General features: G+C 40.7%; 1 protein-coding gene across 1 annotated transcript in view; it reads right to left on the reverse strand.

The window, feature by feature from the left end:
- Positions 1–471: 471 nt before the first annotated feature.
- The window catches only part of LOC123364039 (LIM zinc-binding domain-containing Nebulette), a 400792-nt gene continuing 377234 nt past the window's right edge, over positions 472–24029 (reverse strand). The window contains exons 6-7 of the mRNA XM_045005756.1: positions 6417–6532; positions 472–1462 (exon numbers count right to left, since the gene is read on the reverse strand). Coding sequence (XP_044861691.1) covers positions 1286–1462; positions 6417–6532 — 293 coding nt within the window. The 3' untranslated portion in view covers positions 472–1285. The remainder of the gene's footprint in view (positions 1463–6416; positions 6533–24029) is intronic.

Below are 24029 nucleotides of genomic sequence, written 5' to 3' on the forward strand. Positions count from 1 at the left end.
GGAAGGAACTCAAGCAATAGGCCATTGAACTGTAACATATTATAAAATCAGAGCTCCTCTCAACTTTTCTACACAGGTGCAGGACTCCTTTGCAGAAGCGGGGGTACATGTTGGTTTTATCACCAAAGCAGACATTAAGCAAGTCACTTGTGGTAAGAATGAAGGATGTAACTATAAGCTTCATGAGGCCACATAGTACATGGTCCTAAGACTGGCTATTTTCAGCAGGATAGTTAAGGATAAAGGATGTAATGGAAATTGTTTGTACAGTGCTTTGAAGATGGACATTGCTATCTAAATGTTAAGTATTATTTCATATATGCAGTGTTGCTGTAGCCATGTCAGTCCAGGATTAAAGAGATAAGGTGGGTGAGGTAATATCTTTCATTGGACCAGCTTCTGTTTGTGAGAGACACAAAACTTTTGAGCTTGAAGAAGAGCTCTGTGTAAGCTCAAAAGCTTGTCTCTCTCATCAACAGAAGTTGATCCAGTGAAATATATTACCTCACCCACCTGGTCTCTCAAGTATTATTTAAGGGAAACAGAAGAGGTGGCAATTTGGCTCTGCACTCTGAACAGTGCCAGTGGGAAATATGCTGTGAAAAAGACACAGATTTGCCAGGAATCAAGGCACAATCAAAACTGATGGATTGGGAAGCAAGCAAAACTGACAGGAGCTAAGGGTACAGTCATGAAGGAGAGCCAATGTAAGACCCAGGAATGAGTGTGGTGGTGGGGGGCAAGTGAGAGTTGGGAACTTCCACTGTCAAGAGACAGACTTTTTGTTTCTTATAAGGCTGCTGGGCAGTAGGATTTTTACCAGCACGTTATCTCCTGTTACTTAAAGGCTGTATTATCCAGTCATCATTTTATTGGGACGTTAAATGCTCTATGTTAAACAGCTTTAAAAATGATTAGAATGTGTTACTGAATTGAAAGTATTAGCCGCTTGTGATTTCAAAGTGACATAAGAAAAGAATCCACGTTATGGTTACGTTTAAAAGAGAATCTAAGAAAAAGAGATTTCTCCTTTATAGCTAATGGATGGAAACCTTTACATAATTGGCAGCACCGGGCTTCCACATACATCTTTTGTTCTTACAAAGTATTATTGTAAGCCATACTGTTTGGATATGTGTGTCAGATTGTGATTCTTACATCAGATTGTTATATTAGTGATAAAGTAATGAACATGTGGTCTTAAAAGTTTCTTCTGAGTATTTTGTTTCAAAAGGGTTACGTTTTGAGTAAATCAGAATAAAGCTCAAAGGACTAGGGACAAAAATTAGTTAACATACTCAATGTAATTTGCTGGAAGCATTCCTGTTTTCCCAGTTCTCTGAACAGTACCATACATCCAGCCATCATCAATTGGTTGCACATTGATGATATAGTCCCCATCCCTGAAGGAAACTTCGTCTTCATCTTGAGCACTGTAGTCATACATAGCTCTGTATGTTCTCTGTTGAAGGAAAAGAAAGAGGGCCATAAAGAACCCACCATTGACAGACATTGCTTCTCTGTCGCATACATATACCCACAGCACCATCTTTAGTAAGCTGAAATATAGAATTCACACCCACATGCAGAGAGAATGCAGTCTATACTATCGAAGAGGTATGTGCTGAATAGAACTGGGTGGGCTATTTGTACCAAATAATTTATTCAACAAATTCAGTCATGAGACTGATTTTTATGAACATATGCCTTACGTACACCATGCAAACACATCTCGCTCTGGAAGTAGTCACCATTACTGATGCCTTATGTATTCACTACCCAGAGTTAATTATCCATGCTGCATGCCTGGCCATCTAAACCACATGGTACTGTTTCTGTCCCTGCTTGGATGATCCCAAACAGGCTGTGTCTTCACTAAGAGAAAAGATGTGTTCTTAACTCAAGTTAGCTATCTCGACCTGCCAGCTCACATGAACACTACAAACTGCTTCACCTTTACTACGATTTCAAGTTAGCTAACATGAGTTACGAACACATCTTTTTGTTCCTAGCGAAAATAAGGCCTGATAACATGTCAGGATGACTGGGTAAATATTTGTGGTGGGAATGCTCATATTTGCACCACTCTTCATGCACACATAAAATTGACATGAGTATTCATGCACAAACACACAAGTATTTATGATTCTTTTTATCTTTTTGTGAACACTCCTCTGAACAAAATTTTGCTCAAATGAATGTTTATGGAGAGCTGGGTTTACACTTGTTGATATTAGGGTTAAGGCTGGGATTAGGGTTGAAGTTATATTTTTAATAGATGGCAAAGGCATCCACAGTCACCGATAGGCTCTTTTTAATGTAAATCCAAATATCTAAATAAAGTGCAAACTAACCTTATTAACTAAATGTCTCGGTGCTTCTACTCCTGTGTCAACTACATTCCCCTCCTAAATTTAATATTTATTTCATGTACATATATCAATACTATTGTCAGCTATCCAAGATTAAAAAGTGGCTTTAGACTCCTAGAGAACAGATTCCCCACTAAGCCTTGATGGGCAAGATGATCGTTACACGTTAGCTGGAGAATGAACCTTCCTCAAATGCTATGAAGCTGCAGGTTCTGCTCATTTAAAAACATCATATGAGTTCTCTACTTTCCTTTTCCTTCCTAGTTTCTCGGCAGAAGCCAAGAGCAGCTTAGGAATCACAGATAGTATCCCACTGACCTAAGAGCTCTTTTCTATTTCTCACTATATCCAACAATGTTATCTAGATGTTTCTGCTGATATGATCAAAGGTAAAAAAACAGTTAATGTTGGCCAGTATGTTGGCTTTGGAGTGAACACCCAATACAATCAATCAAACCCTTTAAGAGATATTGTCAAGCTGTCTGCCTACCACCTAAGGAAGACCAGACTGCTTCCTGTTCACATGGTCTAGATAATTAACATTTTTTTAAAATGAAAATTTAAGTTCGGCACAAATGGAAGTTCCACCAGCAGGAAATAAGAAAACAGTAAGGTGTGTTTCCTTATTACTGCTTGCACACTAGAAACAGGTTTAGTGGTCCTGCACTTCTCCTTTGCCTTCTAAATGGATTATATGTAGAAAAGCTTTGAATGTCAGAGTAGGGGAGAATGCACTGTGCAGCAGAAAACCAACTCATGGGTTAAATACTGGGTAGCAATGTTATACCTTTCTCTGCTAGACTGAAGATCCCATTGTTGAATATTTGCTCCTCATGTAGGTACCTATAGACTGCAATCAGGTCACCCCTTAACCTTCTCTTTGTTAAGCTAAATAGATTGAGCTCTTTGAATCTTTCACTATAAGACATGTTTTCTAATCCTTTAATCATTCTTGTGGCTTTCCTCTGAACCCTATCCAATTTATCAATATCCTTCTTGAAATGTGGGAACCAGAACTGGACACAGTATTCCAGCAGTGGTCAAACCAGTGTCAAATACAGAGTTAAAATAACCTTCCTATTCCAACTCAAGATTCCCTGGTTTATGCATGCAAGGATCACATTAGCTCTTTTGGCCACAGCATCACAATGGGAGCTCATGTTCAGCTGATCATCCACCATGACCCCCAAATCTTTTTCAGTGTCACTGCTACCCAAGATAGAGTCCTCCTTTCCTTTAAGTATGGCCTACATGTTTTGTTCCTAGATGTGTACATTAACGTTTAGCTATATTAAAATGCTTATTGTTTGCTTGCATCCACTTTACCAAGTGATCCAGATCGATCTGAATCAGTGACCTGTCCTCTTCCTTATTTCCCACTCCTCAAATTTTTGTTTCAGTTGCAAACTTTATCTATGATGATTTTATGTTTTTTTCCAGATCATTGATAAAAATGTTAAATAGCACAGGGCGAAAGAACGGATCTTTGCGGGATCCCATTGGAAACAGACTTGCTCAATGACAGTTCCCTGTTTACAGTTACATTTTGATACCAATCAATTAGCCGGCTTTTAATCCATTTAACGTGTGCCATGAGCAGAGACCTCATAAAGGAATCAACCATTTGACATGCATTTCAATTCTTTGGCATGTGATTCCTTTTAACCAGCTTGATAGCATCACAGTGCTGCAAAGTTGTAAAGACAAGCTGGTAATGCCACATTTTTAAAAAATGTATTAGGGCCCCAAATGCTGCCGAGAAACCGAAATTAATGGCTTAAAGACCTAATTAGGTGGTAAATGGCTGTCAGGAAAAAAAATCTGTAATAATCCAGTTAGCATTTATTACCTAATTATCGCTTCAGAGTGTAGTTTAAATGACTCAAATAAGGGATTTAAAAAATGCATTTAAGTGAATTATTCCTCTAATCAAGAGTAAGTTAAACAGGTACTGAAAGCACAGTAGGACATAAGAAAGGGGTTGCATGGTGCGGGGGGTTGTAAAGTGAGTCAAACTTATCTGGTATCCCATCAAAGGCATGAATTTGTAGTCATTGTATATACAAAACATTGATAGCAATGAGAGTTATCTGCATATAAGGGCTGAAGCACAGTTGTAATATTCCCAGTGTACAGGCCAGATGTGGTCTGATACATGTATTCAACCATCAGTTGAAGATTGCTCTCTATTTTGGCCTGCTGTCACCCATGGCAGCTGCAACAGTGCTTTGCACATAGAACAACTATAAAGGAAAACCAACTGGGATGATGGGATTTTCTTTCCAACAACCTTGCAGTTACCTTAAGGCTTTGGAATGATCTCCACTGTTTGTAATGACCTCCACTTTTCAAACAGCCAAATGGAGCCTAGAGCTTTCTGATCTGAACCTTGTGAGAATATTAACAAACCATTTCCATCATTGCTAACTGGCGCAGCAGCCCAGCTGTTAGCAATACTGAGAGCCTTAGTGTAGGTGACTTGCCAGCTCCAGCAGTTTTCAGCACCATGATTCCATGCAGCAAATCACTTAAGCACTTGCTTAATTTTAAGCATGTGAGTAGTTCCATCAGTTTTGCTAGAGTGGGGCCCATGTCAGTTACGGTTGCTCTAAGCAGTTCAAGAGAACATGGTGGTGGAAATGCTGGCGGATGGTCAACAATGGAATTCCCATCTTTTGGACCTATACAGTGCTTATGCAATGGTTGAAGATTTCCTTAAAATTTCTAGTGTAGACAGCAGCTACGATGAATGGAGAATGAGAGAAGTGCTGATATAATAAGTGTCAAGAAAGTGAAAGTTATGCAACTGAGTTGGGCTGCTTGGTAGGCCACTAATCAAGATGCTAGGCAGCCAGTCACCCAGGGAGCCAGGCAGCCCTGGGAGCCTGCCAGGTTGGCTGTCGGATTTCTAAGCTCCCTGGAATCTCCAGTTCCCCAATTGCCTGCCTGGAAGACAGGTAAGCTGCCCAGCTTCCTGAGGTTCCTGTTTCCTCTGCAGCCCTCTAGGTGGGCTGCCTAGGTACCAGTTTGTCTGCCTGGCAGGCAGGCTGCCCTGCTCTCTGGTTAGCTGGCTGCTCGGTTGTCTTGCGGGACAGGCAGCTGGGCAGAACACTAAGGTTTGAAAATAACAAAATGTTTCTGCTGGGGGAATGTTTTGGTGTTTCTGAAACAACGTATAGCTGAATTTTAGTTCTGTGAAAATATCTGAGTTTTTAGCATTTTGTCCCGATTTGGGATGAAAACACTTCTGAAAACTCATTTTTTTTCATGGAACTAAAATTCCATTTTCTGGCCAGCTCTAATCGTTATTAATGATTCAACATCCTGTGACTTTAATTAAGGTGGGAGAGCTAACAAATATACATCTTCCAAAACATCCTGTAGATCTGCCAGCAAAGAAAAGGCAAAACCAGAAGTGATATTTCTGATAGTCTTAAGTTAAAAAACAATGGAGCTCTGATCTATTTGGCCTCTAGTCAATACCACAATAAGCAATGTTAAAAATGTTAGTAATTTGAAAAAAATCTTAAGAAAAGAAATCAAAGAAGCAAACAAATATGCACAAGCCCAATTTTCAGAAATCTTTTGTAAGTCCTCATTGACATCCAATACTGTAGCTAGCTATACCAACTAAACAACAGCAAATGGAAACCTCAGTATTTAGTTCATTGTGTGAAAAAGTGCTACCTCAACATTTTCTGCTTTTTAGAGTATATGAATGATGTAGATAATTTCATTGTTCTTTGGAGCACATACCTAAATCCATATCATTCAGTTTTTGAGATAAAAATCTCTTGCTACTTCTCTGCATCACCTAATCCTATGCATATTTTATCTGCAGTTAGGACCATGTGAAAAAGCCAAAAAAGTATTTCTTTAATTTGGAAATAAGTACAATATGAAGAAATCCAGAAGAATGATTATTTCCCAAGGTTCCCAATTCTGGATTGCAAAGGTGACCAGCGGATTTATATTTACAAGACATTTACCAGTAGATAAAGAGGGGTGCACTGAAAGGAATGATTCTTTCAATTCAATACTTACCAAACCTGCTGAATGTGGCTGTGAATGCATCGACCTCATAGATGACATACTGGTCTGGTGCATGTATCCATATCCTTGGGACTGACTTTGTTGATATGCCCCAGGAAGCACAGGGGCTGCACATTAAAGAAATACAGAAACATTACTACAAGAGTTAAAACAATATCCTTGCTGAGTCTGTGTGTGCAACTTCTCTTAGCAGTTGGTAGTAGCTGTAGATTGCTCTCCCGATTAGAAACCTGCAGCATAAATAGGGATTCATGTTCCCAAAGGTTGAAGGTAGCTCTAAATCAGTAGAGAAGAGTTTTAAGTGACGAAACAAGCCTTGTGTAGGTTGAATTCTACATAAACCTAACACAATCAGCAAAGAAATAGTCATTAGCATCATGACTAACTGGAAGCACAACAGTGAGTTGGAAGGCTTGAAAGACCTCTAGAAACATGACCACACATGTGCACCAAAACTAAGGACATCACTAAGGCCAGGTCATTAAACACAGCTACATCGCCCAGAGTGTGAAAAGCACACACCCCTGAATTACATAGTTAAGCCAAAACCTGACCTCCGTGTAGACAGCACTAGGTTGACAGAAGAATTCTTCCATTGACCCAAGCTACCACCTCTCAGGGAGGAGGATTTACTACAGTGATGGGAAAACTGCTCTATCACTGTAGTGACTGTCTACACTGAAGAGCTCCAGCAATGCAGCTGCAGCACTGTAGCTGTGTCTCTATAGTGGTATAAGTGTAGAAAGAGAACTCAAAAATGTGATGCTACACTGAGATACTAGAGAAAAATGATACCATGGGGCACATGACAGTTTGATTTTTGTTAATGAAAAAAAAGACAAACCTAAAACTAAGTACTGAAACAAAGTTAAAATATTTTAGTAGCACTGCTTAACCAATGTATTCCTAATTATAGTATATTTACTTTCTCTTATAGACGAAAGACCTAGAAAGGCCTATTTCATCTAGGTTTATGTGACCGTTTAGCAGTGGGTACTGAGCTTGGTTCCACTGACTCCATTAGCACCGTGGCCAAGCATAGAGTAATTAAAACCTGGCAATTTCTTTCTGTCCATTTCCTTTGTCCTCCTATGTCCATTAGGCTCAGTCCAACATCGCTTTTCCCTCCCACACATACACACACATTTTTTTGGTAGTGTGATTTTACCAACCATAGATGACAACACTATACTATGGTTTATTGAGGAAAAGCTGCTGAAAGATAGAATAAAAAATGCCTGGACCCTTGTGACGATTTGGGAATGTCTGTACAATTTATGAATTGTGATGTGAACTCAATCTGTGTCAGGCCAAAAACTCAATCTTGTACATGCAGCTCTTTGCCTTCTCTGTTTCCTGTTTGCCTCCATGCTTGGTTGAAGTCCCCACGCAAAGAGATACAGGGCTGACACTACAGGGTAGTTGACTAAGTGCTCAGCTACAGGAAATCTATTCACTCTAGACGAAAGACTGGTCACTACCCAGAAGAACTGGGTTAGCAGGGGGAGGTCACCTTGGCAACAAAGGTGTTTGTGCTCATGTGGGGAAGCTGAAAGTGGCATCATCTGACACAGAGGAATGAAAGTTTCAAAGGGGCTGAACCTGTTCTGCTCAGGGGCCATTTTCCTCTAGTCCAGGAGAAAGAAGCAATGCAGCATGAGCCATGCACTGACCCAGCCCAAAGAATGTCCCAGAGTGGTGAGGAAACTGAGGTAGAAACATGCATGATGTAATGTTTATTGGTTTATATCTTCTGTACTCTCCTGTGCCTTATATGATTAAGTATAAAATAACAAATGTGTTAGACACTGAGCAAAGTCTGTGTGTGATATGCTTCACAACTGCTGCATGCCCCTAAGAAAGTTAAACTGTAAACCAGACACATCACACCTTGAAGTGGAGTTCTGGGAGAAGGTGTGTTTAAATACACAGGAGGCTGAGATACCTCGATAGTGGGTTCTACCTTTCAGATGAGAATACCAGACAGAAGGTCTGTGCCCCAAGAGTGTGCCTAGAGATTCCAAGATTGAGCAGTGGCTGGATTCTGATCAGGCTCCAAGGGCTTAAAGCACCTGGGAATCCAGAGCAGAAAAGCCTGGATTTGCCTCACAGCAGTTCTCGAGAGTGGCTGGAAGGGGGTGCTTGCTAAGTTCTGTGACAAACCTCTACCCTTACTCCTTGCTAGAAGGAGATTCCTAATAATTTAAATCAATATAGTCTCTGTTCCAACATCCTGCTTTGATACCAGACTGACAGAATCTGAAAAACAAGCGTCCCTGGGCATCTGTGAAACCCAAGTGTAGCTGAGGTGGCCATTCAGTACCTTCTCAACAAGCCTTCATTGTTGGGAAAGGTGGACGGTCCTCACAATAACTAGTAAGGTGGTTAATATTCAAAGAGTGAAGGTTTAATCATTTCCTGTCTAACCGTGGTTTTCAAGCCTCACCAATATTGGGCCTAACATCTCTCTGCTGGTTTTATCCAGCTATTGCGAACCTTAGCCCATCTCTCAAATGGTTAATTGGCATTTTCCAAGCACAACTGAAACTTCACTAAGCAAAATTGCGAAAAATAGTCATAAAGATGGTGCATTTCTTTTGACACTTTTTCCACAAACGTATCAAGCCCGCTTGAATTCTGTCAACTTATCAATGACGCAAATGGTCAGTTTCCTTCAGGGACATGTGACTGAGCTGAAGCAGCCTAGATGATTGCTCTCAACTTGGAATGATTCACCTGGTTGGGATTTTGAGAGATTTGCCCCCTTGGCTTTGAAAGAAGTGAAGAACATCCCCCACCCTTGGAGCAACCTTCCAACCTAGTCCTCAGGGTGGATGCAAAACTGATACAGGACAGGAGGAGTGCAAAAATAATTTATGGAGGGGCTCAAGAGGTGCAGAATTAATTGATGTGGGGCTGCAGAGGTTGCACAATTAATTTATTGGCAGTTATGGTTTTGGGGAGGAGCTGGAAGATGGCATACCATCAGGCATAGCTTTAATGCAAGATATTGGCAAGTATGCAATAATATTCTGGCCTTTTTACCTGTGAAGGAACCAGGATGTATAGAAGGGTCTGAAAATGAACTATGGGGAAAGGTTTGCTGAATTGTGCTTGAATGAAAGTTCAGTTTGTGCTTTGTGAAAAGATTCATTTTCATTTTACCCAACCTGCTTCCCTATCCCTAATTCTGAGATTGGTGGTTTGAGCAAATAGTTAGAGTTTTCCTGTAACTGGTAATTTTTTTATAAGTAATATATTAAAATAAACTATATATATGATTAAAATATTGAGTGTTCATTATCCAGTCATCATATCCATTATGTTATACTTTTTAAAGATAGTGAATTACTATATTCTTAATTAAGGTATTTGTGATTTGGGACACCTATTTCAAACCACTACAAATGCATAGATTGTGTTGTGAGGTGAGAGAGTAAAGTTGAAGCCATATGTTGATTTAGTCAGAGAAGTTCCTATAACATGAAGCAACTCGTGGACAGTAATATGCAGTACTGGAATATAATGAATAATTCATGTTTTAGATGTGGCAACTTCATTCTAGTGATGTATGAGTGCACAGATACTTTAAAGCAGTTTAATCATCAGAAAATTATTGCTCATTAATGTGTTCACAAGGTGATCATGATATTAAGTTAATGGTTCTAAGCAGTTCATCAGATAATTTATGTTTCAATGTTGTCACATACTACTTCTAAATGACCAGACATGGCCTTTCCTGAGCAAATGGATAGAAGCGCAATTTAGTCAAAAGTTACTGTGAGCACGGTTCGGTGAACATATTTTGCCTAATTTCAAACTCATTTGAACACTGTGGGACAAATTTACCACAAGTATAAATGAGAGCAACTTCACTGTGTTCTGCTTATGCCAGTGTTAAATGTGGCTGTGTGTTCAAAACTAAGAGCAGAAGTCAATCTTTTTGAGTTCACAGTGTATTGGGAACAAGCATATGGTCAGTTCTTATGTGTTACTGAACTCGGCTCCTGCTCCAGCAGCTCATACTCCCTCCTCTCTGCTATGCAGGGACAGAAAGAGAGAAGGAGCCCTCTATTCCTGCCAGAAGAGGCAGATAAACACCAACCCAAACAACCCCTTTACTCAGCTCCTGTCAAGAAAAGGCACCCTAACAACCCCTGCTTTCATCCCAATGGAAAGTGGAGTGATGATGCTAGTGGAAACCCTTCCCTTATGACTTCTTCTCCCTAATAGGGCCTAAGTCCCTCAACAATCATCACTCCTCTCTCATTGTCTGTGTTCAGAGTATCTTCCAAATCCAGAAAGGCTCTTCTGAGAATGGGTGGCCCACACACTCAGAACCAATATGCCAACCACTAGCAGTAGGACTGTGGAAATATGCTTTCTTGCCCTGGTGTCCAGTTTCTGTCCAGGCGAAAGAAGTCAAACAAACTGCATCAAAGAATCTACTTGCTAATGTTATCTGACTGTAACAGAAATTTCCAGAAATTACTCAGGCTACATAGATTCATAGAAAATTAGGGCTGGAAGAGACCTCAGCAGGTCATCTAGTCCAATCCCCTGCTCAAAGCAGGATCAACCCCAACTAAATCATCCCAAGTGCTACAGTGGCGCAGCTGCATCAATGCAGCTGCACCATTGTAGGGCTTCTGATGAAGACACTATGCCAACAAGAGAGAGCTTTCTCGTTGGCTTAGTTACTCCACCTCGCACAACAGACGGTAGGTATGTCAGTGGGAGAAGCTCTTGTTTGAAAATTTAATAAGTAGGTGATGGAGGCTGGCATCATGGCCTGATTGGAGGTGGGAGTCAATAACTTGATAGTGAATGAGGTGTTAGGTATGGTGAGGACAGGCATTGAAAGGCCTTGTAAATTAACCCAAGTAGCTTCTGTCTGATGCGACAGAAAAGGTGGAGTCAGTGGAGGGATGCAAAGATGGGGCAATGTAGTCAAACCAATGGGCTAGGAATATTATCTTAGCAGCAGCATGCTGAATAGATACAAGTAGGGCAAGACTGTATTTGTCAAGGAGGATGTTGCAGTAATTGAGACACAGGTAATGAGAGCTTGGACAAGCATTCTACTTGCAAGAATGGATAGGAAAGCCCATATCTTAGAGAAGTTATGCTGAAAGAATCAGCAAGATTTAGACATAGCCTGGCTGTAATGATCTAGAGAGACGTTCGAATCAAAGATGATTCCAGGTTATAGGCCTGAGCTACAGACAGGATGATGATATGAGGATGACTGGGGGGGAAAGAGATTAGAAGCTCTGTTTTAGCCATATTGTGTTTGAGATCATGGCTACATATCCATGAGGAGATGTCAGAGAAACAGGCTAAGCCTTTAGTTTGGACAGAAGGAGACAACAGGTCTAGACTAAAGAGATAGATCTATGAGTCATCAGTTTAGAGGTATTAGTTGAATTTGTGTTTGCTGATAAGATTACCAAAAATAAGGTATAGAGGAAGAAGAAAAGGGGACCCAGGACACAGCCCCGTGGGACCCACGCAGAAAGTTGAGTGGGGTTGAAGAAGATCCTCCAAAGGAAATTCTGAAGTGGTGATAAGAGAAGTAGGAGGAGAACTAGGAGAGGACAGAGTCACAGAAGTGAGGTAGAATAGGCCAGGAAATGATTTTCCTGCACTGTGAAAAGTTCTGAGATTGCAAAAAAATATTCCCATCCCAAATCAGGACAAAAAGTGAAAAATCTTAAATTTTTTCACCGACTGAAAATCTGGAGAAAAAAATGGTTCAGGTAAATAAATGTTTTATTTAGATAATTTCAAAACGTTTCATTTTTATTTTGATCACTTTAAACATTTTTTAACTATAATTAGCTTGAATTTATAAACAAAAAGTATTTTCAAGCAAGTATTTTCATATTCCTAAAGTCAATATGACAAGTTTGGGTATTTTTCACTACCCTAAATTATAAAAATATACAAAATAAACTGTGCATGCATCAAATGTATTCACAGAAAAATCATCAAAAAGTTTGGCTATGGTATGAATTTTCAACGGGAATAGTAATTTTATAGCATTTAAAATAATTAATGAAAACAACCTGAAGCAAATACTCACCAGCAACTACACACCACACAACAGAAACACTAACCCAGGAACCAATCCCTGCCACAAACCCCGTTGCCAACTCTGTCCGCATATCTATTCAAGGGACACCATCATAGGGCCTAATCACATCAGCCACACCATCAGGGGCTCCTGCACTTGCACATCTACCAATATGATATATGCCATCATGTGCCAGCAATGCCCCTCTGCCATGTACATTGGCCAAACCGGACACAAATGGATAAACGGACACAAATCTGACCTCAAGAATTTTAACATTCAAAAACCAGTAGGAGAGCACTTCAATTTCCCTGGACACTCAATAACAGACTTGAAAGTGGCCATTCTTCAACAAAAAAAACCTTCAAAAACAGACTCCAACGAGAAACTGCAGAACTGGAATTAATTTGCAAACTGGACACCATCAAATTAGGCCTGAATAAAGACTGGGAGTGGCTGGGTCACTACAAAAAATAATTTTCCCTGTATTGATACTCACACCTTCTTGTCAACTGTTAGGAATGGGTCACATCTACCCTAATTGAATTGGCTTCATTAGCACTGACCGCCCACTTGGTAAGGCAATTCCCATCTTTTCATGTGCTGTATATTTATGCCTGCCTACTTTTTTCACTCCATGCATCTGATGAAGTGGGTTATAGCCCATGAAAGCTTATGCCCAAATACATTTGTTAAGACTCTAAGGTACCACAAGGATTCCTTGCTGTTTTTGCTGATACAGACTAACATGGCTACCCCTCTGAAAAATAATTAATGTTGATTGTTCACAGTACTAAAAAAACAAGTGGTGTCTGGAGTTCAACAGCTGTCAAAGCTTTTAAATGTCATAATGAATAAAATGAAGTAATTTCTAGGTTAATTTTATTAAGGTCATAAATGAATACTAATTATGTTCTGTACAGTTATTTTTATAAGTGTACTCGGACGCAAGCAAACAAGAATGCAGTTCGAAAAGCAAGTTTGTCACTTATGTAAATTGAGTTAAATTACTGTGGAAAGTTCATGATCCTGCAGTTCTTATTCAAGCAACAGAAATAAATGAGACTTTCACCTACATAGGAATTGCAGGAATATGCCCCACATGGTTATTTTTAACATTTAGAAGAAAACAAATGTATTTTGAGAGCAGGAAAGAAACATCTGGTGTATTTATGCCATATGGAAAATTATTGCCATATTTATTATTTTGCAACTTCTGTTTCCATATTCAGGGACTATCTATGTGAGGAGGAAATGAACTGATAATATGGTCATAGGGATTTCTCTAAGAAATACAAGAGAGTGGCCGTGACCGATGTGTGTGAGGTACAATGGGACATAAAAATTCCTGCCATTTGCCCTGCAGGACTGCCACTTTCAGCAAAAAACTATAATCTTGTGTCACAAAAGGTGACACAATTGTAACTTTTGATTTTTAAATATAGCAAATAATATAGTATACATCACAGAAAGCTGCGTTGTACAGACACTAATTATATGATAAATATTCTGTCATAAATCCAGTAACAGATGGAGTGAGAATTTAGGAAGTGCAGGCAAGGCAGTGTGGAGTAATTTGATTGGTGAAAGGGCTGCATAATTCTAAAGTGTGGGTGAATCATAAGATAATTGCATAGGCCCCGATTGTCCCCCCCTAGATCTGCCCACAGATTTCCCCACTTCTGTGGGGAAGGATGGCTTATCCACTCCATGAGACTGTTTCTACACCCCGTCCCTTGGAGTCCTTTGAGGCCTCTGTGAGGTCTGGAGCTCTGCACTGGAGTCTACGTAGCCCAGAGGTGGGGCAAGGAGAATACAAATAGTTTCCTTTCTAGCCTCATGGACATTTATTGGAAAATAAAGGTAATATGGCCCCAAGCTGTATTATCTTTTCTGTGGAACCCTCCTACCTGGGGTCCAGGAAGGTGCTGCAGCCAGGGGAAATCCCTGGTATCAACAGAGCCATGCTGCTGGACAGTGAGCAGGGGCTGATGGCCAGAGTCTGGGCAGAGGTTCAGGATCTCGGTATGGACTGCCCAAGGGAGTGGGGCAGGCCTTTTCCACTGGGAACCCAACATCTGGCACCCTCTGCTCTTACAGGAAAATGTAAGGGGATCCCTGTGGAGATTTTCCCCCTCAACACTCACAGGGAGGCATAGGAATGGAGTGGGGTTGGGCCATGGGTCAGAAATCTCCTCATCAGTCAGTTACTCTGTAACTTACATCCAAACCATTTCGTAAGACAGTTTTAGAGTATTATATATATCTAATTTACAATGCCGCTAACCTGGGAGATGTCCAGTGCAGTTTGGAGTCAGACAGAAGCACCATCACCACCAACCAATTATATACAGTTAGGGTGACCAAATGTCCCAATTTTATAGGGACAGTCCCGATTTTTGGGTCTTTTTCTTATATAGGGTCCTATTGCCCCCCATCCCGTCCCGATTTTTCACACTTGCTGTCTGGTCACCCTATATACAGTCCCTATTTCTGGGTATTACTGAGTGCTAAGGGAGGGGCCAAGAGATAGCGAGGTGCTCCCCTATTGGTCTTTAGGGAGCATATTGTCACCCACACTGGCCCTGCTCCAGCAGAGTAGCAAAATCTCAATGGCCACTGCAAACCCCCAAATTCATTTTTAATGCTGACTTACAGGTTTGCTATTTATTGGAGCATGGTTACGTAGGTTCAACTGTACAGGATAAATCTGGTAGATGTCCTGATTCCCTGAGAGCCAGTTAGAGCACCGGCCTTTTTATTTTAATACCTGGGGGTACAACATGACCAATAGCATATATATTATGAAATATAGACAGATACGGTATCTCAGGATAGTCAAGTAGTCAGAATGTTTTGAATAGTCACCATCCTATAAAATAGAAACAGAGGTTATTTGTAATCTTCACATCTATTGAAACTGTGAACCTAAGGCTATATCTACACTACAAACTAGGGGTGTGAGTCCCCCGCCTGCATACACAGACTCGTGCTACTTTTCATCAAACTAGTGCAAGTATAAATAGCAGTGTAGCCATAGTAGTGGCAGTGGAAGCAAAGCTTAGGGTATGGCTACACTTGCGAGTTGCAGCGCTGGTGGAGGCTTTCCAGCGCTGCAATTAGTAAGTGGCCACACCTGCAGGGCACTTCCAGCGCTGCAACTCCCTGGCTGCAGCGCTGGCCGTACACCTCACTCAGCATGGGGAATAAGGATTGCAGCGCTGGTGCTGCAGCGCTGGTCATCAAGTGTGGCCACACACCAGCGCTGTTATTGGCCTCCAGGGTATAAGGGTGTATCCCAGAATGCTTTTAACTAAATTACTCCCTTTGTTTTGTTATGCAGCCTCTCTTTGTTTTGTTGTGAACCTCCGGAGCTCCGTTGCTACCGGAGCTGCTCTACCGGAGCTGCTTATCAGCTCCTGTTTGCTGTGATCAATCTGTGAACAATCAAATGAGATCCTCCTCCCTGTGTGATTCACAGGGGTTGAGTGTTTGCGTTTTGCTTGACCAGCAGTGAGAAAAGGAGTCATTCACAGGGGTTGAGTGTTTGCTTTGCTTGAGAGAAACGGGGGGAGGGGCAGAGGGGGGAAAGAGAGTATGTTGGATGCAGGCTGTTTGCAGTTAACAGTAAGGGGGTGGGAAAATTTTCTGATTTTGCACAGTGTCAGTTCCAAAAAATCCACTCTCTCTTTCCCCCCCCCATCCCTGTCACACTGCCCCACACCCCCCTCTTTTGAAAAGCACGTTGCTGCCACTTGAATGCTGGGATAGCTGCCCATAATTCATCACTCCCAACAGCGCTGCAAATGCTGCAAATGTGGCCACACTGCAGCGCTGGTAGCTGTGAGTGTGGCCACACACCAGCGCTGGCCCTGCACAGCTGGACGACCAGCGCTGCAACTACCAGCGCTGCAGATTTGTAAGTGTAGCCATACCCTTAGTCATGTCAAGTATGTTTCTATCAGTTTCAGGCTCACAGTTCAGACATAGCCTAAATGTTTTCTGTGGCATTAACTAAAACAGTGACAATCTGTAGGTGAAGACAATGAGTCATTGATCAAAGTTATATTAGCAGCATCAAACTAGTATAACCAGTTGTTACAATGACAAGTTAAAAATTGTATGAGGTCATATTTGACATTTAGAATTTTATGAACATTTATAACAACTCATTTGAGCTGAAAGTAACAAATTGTTTTATGCTCTCACATCCCTTTGGCCAGTTGAGACCTACAGCTCCTATAAAAACAGTACCATTTGAACTATTCTGCTTGTAAACCTAAAAATGGAGTTTATCGTCCCCCCGTTTTAATCCTTAAAATATAGTTTGCGGGTTACTGTGAGCACTAAATATTGCAGAACAGCTGAACCAACGGCAATGAAGAAATAGCAATATTTTGAATGGCCAGCCATTAAAAGCTTTGTGTCCTTGATGCACTTGTTTTACTCACAAAAGTAGAGTTTTGATATATAAGGGCATTAATTCAATCTATGATCAAAAAATGAATAATTGGGGAAAGCCAACATATCTCTGAAGCACAGTTTACACCAGATACTGATTTTTGTTTAGGTAATTCTGTGTTCATCAATCTGGTGGGTATAGGATTTCTATATCTATTTTCCTGAACATATGACTAGAGTTCAACTCATATTTATAGCCATACATACGTTTCTACTTATATGGTTTTGGTTTACCTTGGTACTGTTCTGGTAGTCTAAAGATGAGCTTCCCCAACCATTCCATATACACTACAGCAGTAACTATTATTAATAATTATATAAGAAATAAGTAGATTTGTCCCCATTTCTTACAGTGCATTTGTAATGGTTGTGTACATAAATCATACAGAGCCTTTCAATACAGCACTAGAATTTTATTGCAATAGTTTGCAGGTACGGCAGCAGGATTTGGTACCATGTCATGTCTCTGAGTGCAGTGCAAACCTTATTACAAACTGGGTTTTTAGCTGGCATGTCACATAGGGTTCACAGCATGCCTCAGCTAAGAAAGCAGAGTGAGACATTTCACTTCACAACACAACACTCTTCATTTATGAAGGCACACAACAGCCAAAAAAGCCATTTTGTGATATGCCTTTTCCAGTGCTGAGGGGCACACAACTGGTCACAAAATGCTGCAATTCCTTCTCACATTGCGTACAGGTGGTTTTCATTGTATTGTGCTCTCTCACACATTATTCTGAAACAATTAACAAAAATGAAGTGCATATTGGTAACACTAGCAATGTGTTCTAATCTGTAATTAGATTTCCTGAACAAAAGATTGTTATCCAGACGATGGGATGAACCTGGCAAGTCTTTCTCACACAAGTAGTCCCATGATTGATATGCAGCTATTTATTTGATTGAGTAAGACACCCCAGTGTAAGTAAAGGTGGAAGGACCGTGTTGGTGAGGCATGAGAAAATGATTGTAACATAAGATTTAGTATTAACATGTATTGTCAGATAGACACAAAATCCTCTACAGTCTCAAAAATCCACATGGTGACACCTTGTAGTCTTAGAACAACTGCTTGGTAGGAGCTCACTAGCACTTTACCTTGTTGAGCCCCTCCACAATTTCTTCTACGCTTCTTACTAATCATTTGTACAGCATCACTCTCAACTAACTGGCAGAGACCCACAGAGGACAGAGCAACTGAGTTATTGCTTTGCTCCTGGAGTTGCGAAGAGGACAGTTGGGTCTCCACTGGACTCATCTTCAACCCAATGTGGGGAAGGATCTCCTTATTCTGCAAAAACCCTAGATGTGGGGAGAGGCCCAGGAGAAAACAACGGGCAAAGAGAATCAAAATGGTAAATATTTAGGAAATGCAAAATTAAAGGTTCTCCTAGGAATGTTAACTCATCCACATTGAGCACACAGTGTATGCAACATTTTCAGCTGTTTAATTACACTGTTAAATGCACACCTGATTTCACTGGCATCAACACATTCTCTATATATCTGAGAGTAAAATCTAGCTTTAACTTTGAGTTCTTTCTCAAAAGATTACATGTGAAAACAAGGGTGTACTGATGCCTCATAGTGTTTTCAAATAGAATAGAATGAAATCTAGTCCTCTACTTGGAGTAAGACTTTGTCCTGTAAATCAAACAAATGCATTCAGATAGTAAAGTGGGGAGGGGGGTGTCACTGTATAAGAGTTTGGTAGTCTAGGCTAGGCTACATAGATTAGATAAGATTGAGGGAGCCAATGCACAAATGTTGTGCCTACTAACATTCTCACTCAATTGGAACCATTCTGGGTGCCCCGCCTTACATAGTTCTGAATGCTATAGTGGATTCTTTGCAGGAATTCATGTTGCATATTAAATATAGCCAGGGATACTTCTTTCACAGAACTTTATCTATAAGTGAGTGTACGTATTTTAAACCCAGCCTGTTTGTATACCATTTTACTAAGGAAATCTGAAAATGCACCTCAAATTTAATTTGCCTTTCTCCCTCAATTACAGACTGGTATCACTTTCTGTTGTCAGAAACCCCCTGATGCTTGCATACAGTCCATTGAGGACGTATACAAGACTTGCTCTAACTGCCTGTGATGTAGTAGGTTTTGTTTTTAAATGTCTACAGATGTAGACATGACTCCAGCTTTGAACATTTCCTAGGGATCAATGTGAGAGGGAAAGCTGAAGCTGACATGAAAAACCACCACTCCTTGCATTCAAAGATAGAGTCTTCAAATTGGTAAGAACTAAGTCATGGTCCCTAAATAAGTACTCTCATTTTCTTTGTGGAGAAATTTAAAACAGGGCGTTCTGTGAGAGTAAACCTTTTTAAAGAGAAATGCACTGGTCCGGTCAAACAACAGTCTGTCAAAGAGAATCCATTCTCATTGCAGGGCTCCCCAATTTTGCAAGCGGTAAACCTTCATCTCATGTTTAATGCAAACACAATGTATACATTGAATAAATTGTGGTACCAACTAATATAGAACAGACAATTATCTATCTCTGTGCATTTTACCCACATCAAAGAATTTAGTTTACTACTTCAGTCACTTAAAAAAAATTGAGAAATTTAAATCAGATGTACTGATTATTTTGATTTTTCTACTATTCACACTATATTAGGCACTTTAAAAAAACAGAAAAATCATATGAGTACTGACATGGAAAGAAAGGAAAGCTTTAATGTGGTTATCTTTGCCAGAAAAGAGACATTCTTCTCACATCTAGTTTTCAGGCTGGCAAAGTTGGTATGGGGCTTGAATTTACAAGAAATAAAATTAAAAGCATTCTGTATAGTCTGAAAGAAAAATAACAATTCAGAAACAAGTGAAAGATGATGATGGAAAAGAGAAGCGTACATATGACTCAAAAGGAGAGAGAGTAAACAAACTATTCTCTTTTGAGGTGTTCAGTCTTAAGTGTCTCTGTGGTGGGAAGCCTGCTGATGCACTGGAATGTGGCTAGGCAATCCCTAAAAGTCTATTGTTCTTTTCACACAGTTAGGTGGCTCTGCCTTCAGAGCTGGGCTCCTGGCCAGCAGCTGCCACTCTCCAGCAGCCCAGCTCTGAAGGGGGTGCTGCCATCAGCAGTGGCGCAGAAGTAATGGTAGCAATACCGCAACCCCCCTACAATAATCTTGTGACCCCACAACTCCTTTTTGGGTCAGGACCCTACAATTACAACATTGTGAAATTTCAGATTTAAATAGCTGAAATCATGAAATTTATGATTTTTTTAATCCTATGACCACGAAATTGATCAAAATGGACTATGAATTTGGTAGGGCCCTATATATAGTCCACAACTCTTGTCCTCCCAATTTTTGATTACTGGACCCTAGGGAACTACATTAGGGAAAATACAGTTCAGCTTCCTAACCGGGGTTCTGCCTTGGCTGCCAGAGAAGAAAATATAACATAGCTGTGTCATTCTGGTTGGCATCTTATTCTGACAGAGATCAGTCAATGGAAATGGAGACGGGGTTTATCTGGCCAAAGACTTCTTCCCTGCATCCTCCTACCAACCATACCTGTGGTGCGGGAGGGGGTCCACTGCTGTGGATGATGTCAGGAGCTTCCCTACATTTTTTTTACCTGAGCAGAAGTGGGAGACAACCCCTTTTCTACACTCAAAAGCAGGTTTTTGCAGTAGAAATTGAAGGAAAACAGAGAGAGAGAGAGAGAGAGAGAGACTGGCCTCTTACTAGGGTTGCCCCCTGGAAGGTTTGTAACCAGCTTGGCCAGTTTGTACTCTCTTGCTTATTCAAAGATTTGATGTCAGGATGTTTTTTTCACATGGGACATGCTCAAGTGCTCTACAATTCACTCCCTGCAGTCCAGACTTTGGCACTGTGTTAGGATAAAGTAAGAAAGGTGATAAAATAACATGAAAATACACATCTTGTGTTATTCTGTGTGGGGGTCTGTGTAAAATGATTCTCGAAAACATTTTACTAATAATTAGTGATAGTTGGCACAAGGACCCTTTTTGTTTCGGGGTGGGGGGGGGTAGGGCACTGGCCAGGTTTTCTGCATCTTGAAGGTGAAAAAACTAACTCAGACTCCCTTCCTAGCCCTCTTCCTGCTTGCTGGAGCCACATAAGAAGGTTACTACAACCCTAATGTACGCAGTCTACATGGCACAAAAAGCAGGGAGAGGGACAGACAGAACAGGGAGCAGCTCCCCAAATCCTGCCATAAGTGAGATCCTCTCTCCTCCATTTCTCTAGGCTCAACTGTCTTCTGATTAGGCTAACCCCCAGTGTGTAACAGCAAACCTGGCCTTCTGGGGCTTCCATGATCCAAGAGGCAGTGACTTTTTTAGTCTGAGGAAGGTTTTGTGTGTGCATCATCTTGGCTACATATGCACAAGCATCTCTGAGTGGGTCTAGGGGTTTCTCTCTGCAAAACTAATGTTTTAAATATCAACTTCAGGGAAGCGCCTAGCAGGAAGTGGTATATAATGAAATTTTGTTGGCAGTGAGATATAGTAGAATGAGAGGCCCACACTTGTTCAAAGCATTGCAGTATTCAAACTACAGTTCTAATGATAGTGATCATTGGCCTATTATGAAATGGAAGAAAAGGAGCTCACTATAAATGTATTCCACTATTATACGAAATAGCTCAGCAGAATAAATGAAAATGTGCTGTCTTTCAGGACAGACTATTTTATGTAGACATGCCCCAGGGATTGTTCTTTGTCTCAGCTCAAAGAAGGTGGCTGATAAGTACTAAAGCTACGGGAATCTTTCTTTACCACAGTAAAAACAGTCATTTTTTGTAATTTCTTATTTGTATTTAAGACTGTAAGTCTGAGTGGGTTTTGGATTCTGTCTGAATATCCAAAAACACGGGTCTAAGAAGCACTAGAACTGGCCATGGCAAGTGGGCTAAGTTTTCTGGCACAACTGTAGTTGAGCAGCTGTCTGTGATTAAACTAGCCTTACATATCCGCTCTCAATGCTATATGTCCCTGCCAGCCTGCAATGCACTCCCATCTTAGTGGAGAGGAGGATAGATATCTCCTGGAGTCCTGGAGAAGGCGGGCAGAAAGGGAGGGCTTCAGGCTAAGGTGCTCTGGAGTCTCACCCGCACCCAAAGCACATGTTGAGATCATGTCTGGAAGGGGATGGAGAGCAGTAGAGGAGGAGACATATCTCTGCCTCCCCATATTGCCCATTAGTTAGACTGGTATGAAGGGGAAAGGAAGGGTCGATTATCTCTCCAAAACCTCCATCCCCTTTGCTATCTGTCACTGCTTTGTGCCCTGAGACCCATCATTCTGCAGTTGTTGCCCCCTCTCTGCCTGATCATGGAGGTCTAGTTTAAGTTGTTTCCAAAATGCTGACTGATCGCCAATACTGGTATAAACATGAGTGAGAGGCCCAGGAGATAGCTGGTGGACCCTGATAACACTTCCCCTTCTGCATCCAGGCTAAGTCTTTACAAACTGAGGTACACATCATGTGTACCCTCATTCCTCTTTGCAATGGGAGGATGAGAGGATTTGGAATTGGCTGAATCGCTGGGGTTAGGTTGAAAGGCTCAACCCTGAATATTGTTTATTTGGCATGAGGTCATTTAACACAGCATTGGACCTATGTAAATGTTTGTTATTCTATTAAAATTAAAAGGTAATTTTGGTGTGCCTCCTGCTTAGAATTCATTTCAGTATTAGTGTTTCATTCATCTGTGAGACCTGGCCTAAGCTTTTTTGGGTCACCAGCTGTCTTTGCTTTTTCCTGGACAAAGATCTCTGTAAAGATCTTAAGACAACATAATGCTGAATTAGAAAAAACTAAAACATCAACCTAGCTATTTTTTCCAATATGTAACAATACTAGGTCCAACCATCTTATGCGAATGACAGAAGGGATTTAACACCCACTTTATTGCCTTCCTCCTACTCACAAATTAAAAGAAAACTTAAAATAAGAATGTGAATATTCTGGCTCAGGCTGCAGACATTTGGAGAAAACTGTGCTGGGGAAGGGCATGTACAGTATGCATGAGCATGACAATGCAAACCTGAAAGGTAGAGAGGAAATAAAAAGATGAATGAATGTAAGGATAACAATTGGAGGAAACCAACCAGGAACTGTTTAACAACAACAACAACAAGACAGTATATTGGAACAAAATACATTAACATAAGCATGGCCATACTGGTTCAGACCAATAGTCCATTGAGCCCAGTATCCTGTCTTCCAACAGTGACCAGTGCCAGATGCTTCAGAGGGAATGAACAGAACAGGGCAAATATCAAGTGATCCATCCCCTATTGTCCAGTTCCAGCTTCTGGCACTCAGAGGCTTAGGGACACCCAGAGCATGGGGTTACCCTGACCATCTTGGCTAACAGACACTGATGGACCTGTCCTCCATGAACTTGTCTAATTCTTTTTTGAACCCAGTTATACTTTTGGACTGCATAACATCCCCTCCAATGAGTTCCACAGGTTGACTGTGCCTTGTGTGATGTTTGCTTTAAACATGCTGTCTATTTATTTCATTAGGTTCTTGTGTTATGTGAAGGGGTAAATAACACTTTCTTATTCCCTTTTGCCACCCCATTCAGGATTTTATGTGCCTCTAACTTATCCCCTCTTAGTTGTCTCTTTTCTAAGCTGAACAGTCCCAGTCTTTTTAATCTTTCCTCATATGGAAGCTCTTCCGTACCCCTAATCATTTTTGTTGCCATTCTCTGTACTTTTCCCAATTCTAATATATCTTTTTTGAGATATGGTGACCAGAACTGCATGCAATATTAAAGGAGTGGGCATAACATGGATTTATATAGTGGCATTATGATCTGAATTAAATGAATCCAATACCAGATGGCAACTAAGATCATTTTAAAGAAGAACTTTCAGAATCAAAACAAAACTGGGTAAAGTTTAAAAAAAAATTCTGCTGATTTAAATGAAAAAAAGACAGTATATCAGAACAAAACGAGAGCTGAAATGAAAGCCCCACTGAAGCCTGGTCTACACTAAGCGTTTAAACCGGTTTTAGGAGCGTTAAACCGATTTAACGCCACACCCGTC

This window comes from Mauremys mutica, chromosome 2, assembly GCF_020497125.1.
Source record: "Mauremys mutica isolate MM-2020 ecotype Southern chromosome 2, ASM2049712v1, whole genome shotgun sequence".
Lineage (NCBI taxonomy): Eukaryota > Metazoa > Chordata > Testudines > Geoemydidae > Mauremys > Mauremys mutica.